The sequence below is a fragment of the Loxodonta africana genome, chromosome 17 (genome assembly GCF_030014295.1).
Source record: "Loxodonta africana isolate mLoxAfr1 chromosome 17, mLoxAfr1.hap2, whole genome shotgun sequence".
Taxonomy (NCBI): Eukaryota; Metazoa; Chordata; class Mammalia; order Proboscidea; family Elephantidae; genus Loxodonta; species Loxodonta africana.
The window spans coordinates 27,049,554-27,063,267 of NC_087358.1; the positions used below are offsets into that span (position 1 = coordinate 27,049,554).

General features: G+C 35.9%; 1 protein-coding gene across 1 annotated transcript in view; it reads right to left on the minus strand.

The window, feature by feature from the left end:
* NDFIP2 (Nedd4 family interacting protein 2) overlaps window positions 1–13,714 on the minus strand; it is a 52,098-nt gene that overhangs the window by 12,620 nt on the left and 25,764 nt on the right. Inside the window, exons 2-4 of the mRNA XM_003409344.4 lie at window positions 13,358–13,523; window positions 10,284–10,417; window positions 6,403–6,496 (exon numbers count right to left, since the gene is read on the minus strand). Coding sequence (XP_003409392.2) covers window positions 6,403–6,496; window positions 10,284–10,417; window positions 13,358–13,523 — 394 coding nt within the window. The remainder of the gene's footprint in view (window positions 1–6,402; window positions 6,497–10,283; window positions 10,418–13,357; window positions 13,524–13,714) is intronic.

The following is a 13,714-nucleotide window of genomic DNA, read 5'->3' on the forward strand; positions in this document are numbered from 1 at the left end:
TACAAGTGTATTATTTACTATAAATCAACGAATGGGTAACTTAGTTTCTTGTCAATTTGATTAATCTGAATAAATTTCTTAAAGCTTATCACCAATGGGCCAATCTGCATTTTAAACCAGCTAATAAGAACCACAACACAACGTAGCTCCCATGTGATTCCACTCAAGAAACCTAGCCTAAGCAATCACCCGAACAAATTGGCTTAAAAAAAAAAAAAAAAGCACTATTAGAGATGAGCCAAATGAATTATAAAATAAAGCTATGGGTCCCAGAACAGACACTATTCATTGCTTCTTCTTCCCACCTAACAAAAATTCTTGTTTTTCCCCTCCCTAACCCAGTCTCCTCTACGAAGTCACTCATTTCAGAGAAGGCTGATCCCCATACTTTGCTCCAGAAGGGGAGTCCTGAGTGTTTCTAGGACTAGCGCAGATCGCCTAAACTCCATGCCAGTGAGTTGTTTCTTGTTTTTTAGGATTTAACATTCCTTGGATCTTCAAAACACAGCCAGGGGAGGGAAGATGGGACTGCAGATGGCACTAAAGTGACTGATCCCTGTTGAAGCTGAGTGATGGATACATGCAGGTTCACTATATTACTGTCTATTTTATATATGTTTAAAAGTTTTTTTTAAAGACAAAAGAAGAAATGGCCCTTATCTTCTGCTGCATGTCATCATGTTTAAACATAATACCTGGAACTGCTGCAGGTATCCAGCTACCAGAAAAGCAAAAGAAGAGCAAACCAAAACAAACCCATTGCCATCAAGTCGATTCCAACTCATGGGGACTTCATGTGTTACAGAGTAGAACTGCTCTATGTGGTTTTTTTGGCTATAATCTTTATGGAAGCAGACTGCCAGGTCTTTCTTCCACAGCACTGCTTGGTGCATTTGAACCACCAGCCTTTAGGTTAGTAGTCTAGCACAAACCATTCATGCTACCCAAGGACCACCCTAGCTACCAGACTCAGGAAGAAACCAGCACTCCAGGTGAGGGAGAATGAAGAAAGGCACTGATGCTCTCTCTACCTGAAGCTTGCTCTTCCATGAACTTCACGTGATGAGAGATAATCTCCTAAGTGTTTAAAGCAGCTGAATAAAGGTTTTCTATTACTTGTGGCTGACTGCATTCTAATGGAGGACCTTAGGTTATAATCAGAGTGCTCTATTTAAAAATGTGTCTAAAATACCAATATTATCAAAATAATAATTTAAAAAACCTCTACAGCTCTATTTTATCCTGTTCAAAGCCCATCCTCTGACCCTGTGTATCTGTTCTATATTTAATTGGTTAATCTCTATTACCTGTGGGGGAAAACATGCCATCCAGACAATCAAAAGTAAGTTTACACCTATTGAAAGAATTTTCTTTAACAAAGAGTGGTGGAGATTTCCCACAGATGTGCCACACATGTTAGCGATCTGCTGAGCTATTTCTTTCCTCAGCCCTCATGAGAGGCGGGTGGATGTGGGGCAGAGCACAGACTGCCACCAGCCCTGAACACCTTTTCCTTTACCCCAGTGTGCTGTAAACATTTGCTCATATCCTAAGCATGTCCTGTTTTTAAAATATTAGGAAGCACTGATGGAGAGAATCCAAGACAGAAAAATACTCCAAAGTGTACTTTTATCTTCGAGTATATATGCATTTAGCTTTGGGGGAAAACAATGCAAAAACATTTTTCAATCTCTTCATTATCAGACTTACTAATATCTATTATATACATCATTGCAGTCACACCAAGAATAAGACCTGACAAAGTTTTCACGAAAGGAGAGACTGGAAGGGCTGACTCATTAGGGGGAAAGCAAGTGGGAGTAAGGAGTAAGATGTATATTAACTTATATGTGACAGACTGACTTGATTTGTAAATGTTCACTTGAAGCTCAATAAAAGTTAATGAAGAAAAAAAGAATAAGACCTGAAAGAACAAAAATGGCACCTGTAGCCTTATAAGCTGTGCTCATGTGAAATAATTTAACCATCTTTAATTGGTTTAAGCCCTAAGAAAATGAAGTGGTGACTGGCAAGTGGAGCACAGAGAGGTCCACTTTCTATGTCTTTTGCCAAAAAGATAGAAAATAAAGCTGAATAGATTTTTAAGGTACAGAAAGGACAGATACATTCAATTCTGGATCCTCTATGACATGTCAGAGTTGAGAGAATTTAATAAATGTACACACTAAGCCTTATGGGTATAAAACTCCATCAAACCTTAAGGGTGTAAAACTCCATCAAATCTTAAGGGTGTAAAACTCCATCAAAGAAATGTGTAGAAGAGGCATATAAACATATACATGCTTGCAAAGAAGACAAGATCACTTTTCTTTCAGCTTTACTTCATTCTTGATACATTCCCCTGGAAACCTAGGGCACAAGTGCTGCTGTTAGCTACCACTGAGTCAGCCCCCAACTCATGGCGACCTCACGTGTTACAGAACAGAACTACTCCATGGGGTTTTCTTGCAGCAATCTTTAGAGAAGCAGAAAGCCAGGCCTTTACTTCCACAGTGCCATAGGGTGAGCTCGAAGTGCCAACCTTTAGGTTAGGAGCCAATCACAGGCCACTTTCGCCACAGGCTCCTCTTGGGCAAAACGGCTGTGGGGCAGCTATTCCTCACATTGTGAAGCCTAAGATGGAACCACAGGAAACAAGAGGCGTACAGAACCTACATTCCTTCAGAAAAGTAAGATGCGGGGGTACGAACTACATGGAATCGGGGCAATTAATTCAGAAAAGTTGATACAGAACGCTTAGTGCTGCTCCCGTCACGCTTCTCCGCACACCTTCAGAATGCCCTTCTTTGTCGAGAAAGCAAACCAGGCCGGTTCAGACAGATTAGGACAGTTGAAAGAAGGCTACCAATCACATTACTTTATTATAGCTAAAAATGAGTTTCTAGACTAGGCTGGAGAAAGAACATTTTCACCACCTTCACTTAATAGCACTGTGTGTGTGTGTGTGTGTGCGCGTGTGTGTGTGTGTGTGTATGTAAACATACAGATACAGATACACAGAAACATGAATACAAGTTATGTTTACCTAAGTTGGTATGTATACATATGTCCTAGTTCTATCCACTGAGAGGAGCTAGGCCAGTGATACCCCAATAGCAATGAGCATACCCTTACACCCAGATCTTCATTTCTAAATACCATTCTCCAGCAAAAGAATCTGGGCTCTTGAAGAATTGGCTGATTCCAGAGCTGGAGCAGGGAAAATATGAGCTTGGAGCATCTGTGGTGCCAGAAAATGAGAAAGGGCTGGGAAAAAACAGAAGGGAAAAATGGGGGAGGGCATATCGAAAATATACAGGAGTCAAACTGAAAGAGCTCCCAACGGCCAAAGTTGGAACAACCTGACCAATAAAATAATGACAGTACTGGACTATAATCCAAAGAATAAAATATCCATAAGTCCATGCTGATATAAATAGACAGAGAAGTAACAATCTTCCTTTCAGAAAAAAATCCAATTAATAAATGTAGAATGGACAAGGGAAATAGAGAATCATCATTTAAAAAAATCAATTAAATTCCTACAATTAGGAAAAGATTGAGCAGATTAGCAAAAAAAAAAAATTAGAAATTAGAATTCACATTAAAATACGCAGACTTCTTTTTAAATTCTGTACAAATAACTTAATGTCTCTCTAATTATGTTTCCCTCAAGTCTAAAATGGGAACAATACAAGCCATCATTATCATCACAGCAGGCTGCGATTGGTACAAAAGGTACAAAAAGGTACAAAAGCTCAGAGAAAACATTTTCTGAATAGAACCCATTACATTTTTAAAGTACTAGTTCAAGGTTATTTCCATAGACTATCAATTAACCAATGGACCAAGTCTTATTTCTGATTTTTAATTAACTGACGAGTAACTGGCTTCTACTCCATTCTCTTAGAATATTTCGTGGAAATTAAATCAGACATGCATGTCAGATATTTATAAGGCATTTTGTGGTGACAATTTAAGGGATTATGGGAAGTAAAAACATGGTCAGCTGATACCTAGATTTTTTTTTCTTTATATTTTCTGAGAAAAAAATTACCAGATTTAGCTGCAAACGTTGTTTAGGGTTATGTATGCTAAGAGACTGAATCGCAGAAGTTGAAAATAGAAAAGCAAGAATTAAACAAGTGAAATGTTTTAATGGAAACAACCTTAGGAGATATTTATTGTAATTTTATTTATTACAATCTATATGACCTGAAATGCTTGTTAGAAACCACTATATGACCTGAAATGCTTGTTAGACACCACACTGAAGAAAGTCTATTTCTAGACCTTTTATGCACAACCGCTACTAGATAGTTTAAGCATGGAAAACACAGTAAGCTGCAATTTGTAGAGCAGCCACTAGATGGTAGATAGTGATTACAAATTATGTTTATCAACGCAAACAAGCTCAAACACTGGCTATCACAGCCTACCAGAAAAAAAAAAAAAAATATATATATATATATATATATATCAGGAAGTGAAGGTGAAAAATAACTTGTAATTTTATGCTCATAATACTCTGTCTTATAGGGTCGCTATGAGTCTGAATCAACTTGACAACGGGTTTGGTTTATTGGTTTTTTTTAATATTGGTGCAACATTTGTATAATGGGAATAAAAACATAAGCTGTAGAAACGTAATTTAGTACAAGTCCAAGAACTTATACATTGCTAATGTTATTAATTGGAGCCCTGGTGGCACAGTGATTAAGAGCTTGGCTGCTAACCAAAAGATTAGCAGTTCAAATCCACCAGCCACTCCCTGGAAACCCTATGGGGCAGTTCTCTGTCCTAAAGGGTTGCTGTGAGTCGGATTGAACTCAGTGGCACCTAACAACAACAACAATTATTAATTAATACACCACCATTGGCCAAAAATAAAGTCTTAAAAGTGTCTAGGTTACCAACATTGTCACATCAGTGAAATGTTTTCAAATCTGAAAAATAAAGATTAAAGAAAAGATACTGGCATTAAATGAAATACAGAAATAGAGAAATAAAAAGCCCTGACTCAAATAATTAAATGGTGCCAAACATTTTTTATTTCTGAGAAACAGGTGTTTGTGCTACAAATACTCCAATAAATTTAAATTTTTTCTTTTCTAATTAAGATTTCTTAAAAGACCTAACTATAAAAAGAATTTATGTTTAAGCTACTCTCTTTTTCAACAAAATGTATAGGAAGCTTGTGAAAATATAAAGGGTTATCAGCTGACCTAAAACAACTGATAGCCCAACAGTATAAAACAACAGTGACTTGCAGCCAAAGAATTAATTTCCCTATTCATGCTACCTAACATATCTAACTAAAAATTATAACTGAAACCTGAAGATTTAGATTTTGCATAGCTGGTAGACAACCTGAATACAATCTAGTAAATCGAAGAGAAAAAATACCCTCCATTTCTGTGTAGCTCTCTACTTGGTCTTCAGCAGATGAAACAGGAGCATAGGAAGCAAGAAACAATTACAAAATGGAGGAAAACGATGAGTGAATTTTCAGACTCCAAAGTAACTCAGGGAGTATGTACTTTTCATTTTTAAAGCTGAATGTGACATTTTAAATACCTATTCCTGAGTTTATTATCAAGATAAACCTTATAATGTAAAAGAACTGAGTAAGCATTATACTCAAGGTATGAAAGCTTGATCATTTAACCAGGTTGAGGGCAGAAATTAACTATATCATCACAGTCTAAACCAAGAATTTACTTATATGAATATTAGGTTTCCACTGTTTTAGCAATTTAAAGAGTTTACAGGTGTGTTAATATTGTTTAATAAGTTTACTATGTACCAACACCGGTGTTAAGAATTGAAATAATGAAGACTATAATAAAAAATAAAAAATAAAAAAAATTTTTTTTTTTTTAATATAGTTTTCTCTCAGGAAGCTTAAATTTGACTTTATAAGTCAAATGTTAAGAATTTACGATGTTAAAAAATTTAAGTCACCATTCCCCACAAATAATACTTAAACTTTCAGACCTTTGTGTTGCAAAGGTCACATTATTGCCCAGATTATTCCTTTCCTAGCCCCTCCCATAGCTTAAGGATGCTCTTTCTATATGCCCCTACAGAATGGAAAGGGCATCAGTATTATGGCATTTCCCATATAAACTCACATTTAGTTTAAATATATTTTATACTGCCAGCATCTAGCATAATGACTGAATACACAGTTACCCAGTGTTTAATAAACTCTGGGATTTGTATTCTACGTGTGACCATACTTAGTATTCACTGTATCAGGAGCAATTTACATTTTAAAACAAGGTAGACAAAAACTAACAATATTTGCTTTTCTTCGCTATGTTGTTTTAAACACACAAACAGTCAATACTTGCCAAAAAAAAAAACACAAACAAAATGTGGAAAGGAAAGATCACTTACTGAAAAACGCCAGCATGAAGATGCCATCATTACCCACTCTAAGCTGGTCTGCATCGCTGAAGTCATCTCTTGGTGGACACTCTTCCTCCTGAATCTGTGAAACACACCAGCAAAGCTCACTAAAATATTGCAACTTCATCATCTTAAAGGTATGGACAAGAACTTAAACAAAATAAAATCTAATATGCTTCATTTGTTGTAAAGACAAAATGACATTGTAAGAGGTACAGGGTATGATGCATAGAAGTACTCAACAGACATTACCAATCATTACTTTTTTATGAACACCCTTGAAAAGAGTAACTTTAAAGGTAAACACAAAAAAGACAAAGGTGAATAAAACAGAATACGAACATGGTAGCAAGAACGAGTTTTGACACTGCTGCAGTAGTCAAATGGACAAACAGCATCTTTGCTACATCAATGCAGGACTACAGATTGGTACAACCTCTATGGTTGGTAATTTGGCAATATTTATCAAAAATTAAAAACGTACACACCCTTTCACCCAGCAATTCCAGTTCTTAAAATATATTCTATAGATACATGCCTATGTTCCCACTTATAAGAAATGATTTATTAAAGATAATTCATTGCAGCAATATCAGTAACGGTAAACGATTAGACACAATCTAAATGCCCATCAACTGTGAGCTGTGTCAGGGGATGATTCTCCACGGGTCTCTTATGTTTCTGCGTGCCTTACATGTAGAGAAAGTGACTGACTGCCTCTGTTCTGGGTTGTCTTTTCAAGATGTTTATAAAGCAAATAGCACTGGAAGAGAAAGACAATATCTCCCCCCAGAGCAAAGGCATAGGCATAATTAAAAAAATAAATAAATTTTTTTAATTTATTTTATTTTATTTATTTATTTTTTTATATCATTAAAGAAGATTTAGCTTCCCTAAGCTCAGAGCTCTTCTCCTATATAACAAAACCCAGCACATGGAGAGGTATCACGTGGGCCTCTTTATATCGCCCTGGGGGAAATGGAGCTTAGGGAACTAAAGTATAAGAAAATTCAAAAAACTCTGGCTTTTGCTTTGAGTAATAAAGTTTTTTGTCTCTGATCCAGCAGTCTCATCTCCTGCCAGCATCCATGCAACTGTGGCAGACTTATCAGTTAGCTTGCAGGTAGGGTAAAACCTCAGACCATTCACAATTCTTGACAGACTGATGGAATAAATTATTGCGTAACTATGCAATAAAATTCAAAAAACAGTATAAAACTTTAAAAACACATAAACCAAAAAGAACAAAAAAGTTCTTAAATTCTAATATGAAAAAATCTCCAAAATACATAAGTGAAAATTGTTTGAACAGTATAATACTTTCACGTACAATATTAACATATTACTGTATTTACTTACAAATGTAAAGAACTTCTCTGAAAATATAATCAAAACCTGTTATCACTGATTCTCCAATATTCAACAAGTATTCACTGAATACTCATTCTATGAAAGACACTGAGTCCTGGCCTTTAGGCGGCATCACTGTACACAAAGATGCTCGCTTTTCTGGAGCCAATATTTTAAGTGATGGTAGCCAAACACTAAACAGAGTCATGTTAAGTAAGTTATTCATACAATTATTAAAAGGTAGTACTGTACAAAAACAAAAGAATAAGAAAAGGATGTTTGCAAATGCTGTGGGGGTAAGGTGCAATTTTAAATAGAGTGGTCAGATATGCCTCGCTGAGGGGACAGTTTCGCTATCCAGATATCTAGTAGAAACTTGTTGCAGGCAGATGAATAACTCAGTGCCAAGGTCCTAAGATAGGATCATACCTGCTGTGTTAGCGAAACAGCAAAAAAAGTTACTACGGCTGGACCAGAGTGAACGAGAGAAAGTGCAAAAAGAGATGAGGTTAGAGAGGTGGACTGAAAAACTTTGGATTTTACTTAAGAGTGAAATGAGTGGTCTTAGAGGGCTTTGTTTAGTGACATGATCTGATTTACCTATATGTGTTACCTCCATGTTACAAATACATCATCTCAGTTGAGTTAATGTTTCAATTTTGAGTTAGTATAAACAGAGGTTCAGAGAAGCAGTTCAGAGAAGCTAAGCATCCTGCTCAAGATCAAATAACTAATAAGGTAAAGGCAGGATCTGAATGCAGGACACTCAAGTTCTTTCCCCACAATCATGGTAGTTTCACTAAGTAAGTTGGTTTCCCTGAAGAGAAAGACTTTCAAAACAATATTCTACTGCAATCATGTATCCTAGGCAAACTTCATATGGTAAATTTAATGACTGCCAATGATTAAAAACATACTAAAATTTTATAGAATTTTAAATTAATTCAAGAGATAAACATTAAAGCACAGTATGAACAAAACAAAAACACTGTCAATATGATGGCAAGAATATAATTCCCTAATAAACCCCACGATTGTGAGTATGGTCTGTGAGTTCTGTGTGGCCATTGCAATGAATTATCAAACCCAGTAGAGGTGCTGTGGGAGGGACACTTGGTGTCAGAATCGGTAAAGATGGAGGAGAGAGGAGGCATATCTGACCTCTACACCTCATAGGAATCAGGCTGGGGCTGTTGATCTTGGTTCTACTTCCTCCTTGTGGGGGTGGAGGAGGTGAGACACATCTCCCAAGCTGTTTTTGCACAGCCATACTGAAACGTGAACAATTTTTCCCTTTTACTTGACTGAGAATACACATTTCATTGATTCTCCACTGGTGAGATGTTGTTGTTAGCTGCCATCAAGTCAGTTTTGACTCATAATGACTCCATGTGACAGAGAAGAACTGCCCCGTAGGGTTTTCTAGGCTGTAATCTCTACAGGATCAGATCAACAGGTCCTTCTCCCATGGTGCCAGCGGGTGGGTTCGAACTGCCAATCTTTCGGTTAGCAGCCAAACACTTAACCATTGTGCCACCAGGGCTCCTTCCACAGCTGAGATAGCCACTCCTTTTACCAGAATGAAAATAACATACGTGTGTATCACTGACTTCGTTACTAAGAAAATAAGGGAGAAATGGCAAGTGGGATCCTTAACCATCACTCCAAAATTCCAGGGCAAGATATGTTAAAAAAAGTGAACTGACAAAAATAATTTGAAAGCCTTGCAACAGCATTACTTTACTACTCTGTGCTTTTTAGCCTACCTTGAATTCATTCAGAGTCACCAAATTGTTTACGCTAATATATAAAACATGAATACAAAAATAAGACAATTTATGACTGTAGTGACAGACCACAGAATCTCAACTATATAAGGAGGAAAATGAAAACATGGACAGTGAAGAGGTCAGTGGACTTGAGGTTCAGATGGAGGAGAACTGTTAAGGTAGTGTTAACTAGTGAGTGAGTTACAAGGACAGCAGGTGGTGGTCAGAGTGACACGCCTGAAATCAACATTTAGGCGGTGGTAACAATAAAGTCTAGGGTGACCAAAAGCTGAAATGAGGCGGAGGTGAAGATCAACAGAAATACGGAGGTCAAGGAACGAAGAAGGGGAGTTTAACTGTGAGAGTACTGATCTCACCAAAACTGAATACATACATTAAGCATGTATGTATACTAAAAAAATCTATACAGACACATACACTTTTACACACAGAGAGAACTGCGTTTTATATCACTAAATGTTACCCATTGCTGTGGAGTCGAATTCCAACTCACGGCAACTCTAAGACAGACTAGAACTGCCTGGTAGGGTTTCCAAGGCTGTAAATCTTTGTAGAAGCAGACGGACACATCTTTCTCCCGTAGAGCAGCTGGTGGGTTCAAACTGCTGATTTTCAGTTAGCAGCCAAGCACTTAAGCACTGTACCACCAGGGCTCCTTATTACTAATGTAATGTAGAATATATTAATTGATAAAAATAATGATTCTCAAAAGGAGCTGAATTTCCTTACTCTTTGAGATGTTTCTGCTGCTGCAGCTGCCATTGCAGCAGCTTTAGCCTTCTCAGCCTCATCATATGTGGGAAGAGAGGTAGCAACACTGTAGGGAGGTGGCACAGGATAAAACTCACTGTAAGCTTCTGTATCTGAAAGAAAAAAAATAATAACCATTAAAAACATTTGACGTCATTTCTACATAGCCTTATAACCATAAGCTAATAATTCACAAAAGACTACTACTGCTATTGTAGTCCTGTATGTTATAAGGTATATAGCATATAAATTACTATTCTAATCCTATGTTATTTTCATCTAATATTATACAGAGAAGGGTCTCATAAATGTCATTTAAAAGCTGACACACTAAACGGGAACCTCTAGAACGAGACTTTGAAAAGGAGCTTCAGACAAGATAAAAAAATAAAATATGAGTACCTTATATTTGCTTATTATGCTAGCCACAGGTATATATCTTTTTTTATTATTATTATTTTGATGTGATGGTTGAGAATATACACAACATACTAATTCAGCCACTTCTACACGTACAACTCTGTGACACTGATCACACTGAAGTTGTGAAACCGTTCTCACCCTCCTTTTCCAAATTGTTCCTCCCCCATTAACATAAACTCATGCCCCTCAGGTTCCTATCTAATCTTTCAAGTTGCTGTTGTCACTTTGAACCTATACAGACAGTTCTTAAAAGAGCATAATGCTCGAGGCAGACATTTTTTACTAGTTAAGCTAACCTACTGTTTGGTTTTAAGGAGACTTCAGGGGATATTTTTGGTTTAAGTTTTAAAGATTATCTCAGGTCAATAGTTTCAAGGACCCACTCAGCCCCAATGGATCCAGAAAATCTAGGCTCCGTGAAAATCTGAAATTCTGTTCTGCATTTTCCCCCTTTTGATCAGGATTCTTCTATAGAATCTCTGATCCAAATATTCAGTAATAGTAGCCAGGTACTACCCAATTCTTCTGGTCTCATGGTGAAGAAGGCAGTTGTCCATGGAGGCAATCAGCCACACATTCCACATCCTCCTCCTATTTCTGACTCTCCTCCTTCCTCTGTTGTTCCAGGCTAATAGAGACTAACTGTTGTGCTTTGGATGGCCACTTGTAAGCTTTTAAGATCCCAGACACTACATAACGAACTAGGAGGTAGAAGTACTAAAAATGTCGTTAGGCCAATTAACTGGGATGTCCCATGAAACCATGACCCTAAACCTCCTAACCAAGGAAACAAATCCCATGAGGTGTTTGGCTGTACATAAGCAGGCTCAACAGCTATTCTTTTTTAATACATTTTTTATCAGCATGTTATATATGAAAATAAACACTCAGAATTTATTTACCCCTTATCTGACAGCCAAAAGTAGAAACAGAAAAATCAGGAATAATAATAAACATATAGTACTAAACATTTCCTAAAGTACTTCTATATACATGAATCTTAGCAATTCTGAGGCTCGGAAAAATTAAGTGATTTGTCCAATATCACACAACCATTAAATGCCAGAACCCAGGGATTTTTTGACTCCAAAAACTACACTCTGATATTTAAAGTGTAACTTTTTTTTTTTTTTCAGTATACCATTTTCCCTGAAGTTTCATACCTCAGAGATAAGCCATATTCTCTACCGACTAGGTTAAAAGCAGAACCTAATATATTTATTTCCTTGATCTACATGTCACTTTCAGCAACTGCTGAGCAAATTTAGTTGGTATTTGTCTTAAGCATAAGTGCTACATACTAAAAGAGGCCCCTTTTACTCATCCTTTTCTCTTCCCATTTTCCTGTATCTACCTAGTTCTTTAAATTTTCTTTTTATGAAGTATTTCTCCATCCTAAATTTTTAACCTGTTTTTGAAATACAATCTCTGGAAATATATTATAATAGTTAAGTACAGACTGCTTGTTAAAAGAAAATGCATTACCAATTTCCGACATAGGTACTATAAGCAAAATTATATGTCAAACATATTGATCAAACAAACACATACAAATTTCTTAAAAGTTCACATTTATTCATTTAATTAGTGAGAAAACCTTCATGGAGATGATTTTCAGGAACTACATTAAATAAAGTAAATTATAAAAAAATAAATCAATCTGGTGGAAGAAAGAATAGGTCTTTTTACACATTCCAAGTGGTCTAGATAAAACCTGGACATGACCAAAAAAGTAAGCATGCGTTCTGAGAGAAATGGCATTAATTATGGAATAAGAAACAGGAAGGTGAAATACTCTACAAAGGGTTTTTTATGTTAAAATGATTTTCAAAATAATTTTAAAATAAACTTTTCTAAATGAGCTTATAAATACATAAAATACTTAGAGAAGTTATCCATAATAGTATAAAAATCATATTTGAAATAGTATACAATAACTTAGCATTGGAAAATACAAAATTATGGCCAGAGAAAGAAATGAAGAAGTTCTTCAGGACAGCCTGAAAGAATAAGATGAACAGTAGCAACTAAGATGTATCCAAGAATTATTAACATGTGTATGAAATAACATTAGGCACAACCTTCAACTTTACTGACACATAATTACCACACTACAGTTACCGCATTTCCAATCATACTTACCATCAATAACACCTTCTTTCATGACTGTTTAAGTAGGTACACATACACACATCTATATGTGTGTGTGTATGCATGTGTATATGTAAGTATGTGTGTACGGATAAATATGTGTATGTGTATGCACGTGTATATGTAAGTATGTGTATGGATAAATGTGTGTGTGTGTGTGTGTGTGTACACACATATGTATGGGCATATGTATATGTGTGTATCTATCTTCCAAAAGTAGTTATATGTTAGTCCATCTGGAATAAATTTTAATAAGCAAAGCAAAGTTTAAATAGCTATACTTTTAAACTAATTTTTAAAAAATAATATGAAATAATGTAAAGTAAATATTTTATCAACTATCCTTGGGAAATCTTTTTTAAAAAATCATAAAATCAAAGAATTCCATTAGAAGACTTGATATTTACATAAAGCAATACTGGTTAAAAACTGAATTCTTAAAAACATTACCACTTGTTTCATATTAAAAACAAAAATACCTGAAGTTGTAGGTACTTCCACGGTAATACTACTGTAAGGTGGAGGAGAAGAGTCATTTTCAAGTACTGGTGTTGAAGGAGCAGTCTGTACAATCTGCGGTGTTGGGTTTGAAGTTGACGGCTGCTCTATAGCAGATGATTCTGAATTATCCTCTTCATTGTGAAGCTAGAAGAAAAAGGGGGAAAAGTAAAATAATTCGGATCATTTTTTAAATTTTTAACCTAATTTTTACAAATCTTTACAGGCAAAGGATCATATTTTAGCCAAAAACAAAGTAAAATAACATTTAAAAAGATGAACAAAATTTTCCTTAATTGTGCTGTCCAATGCTTCTATTTTACATTCTTAACAGTTAC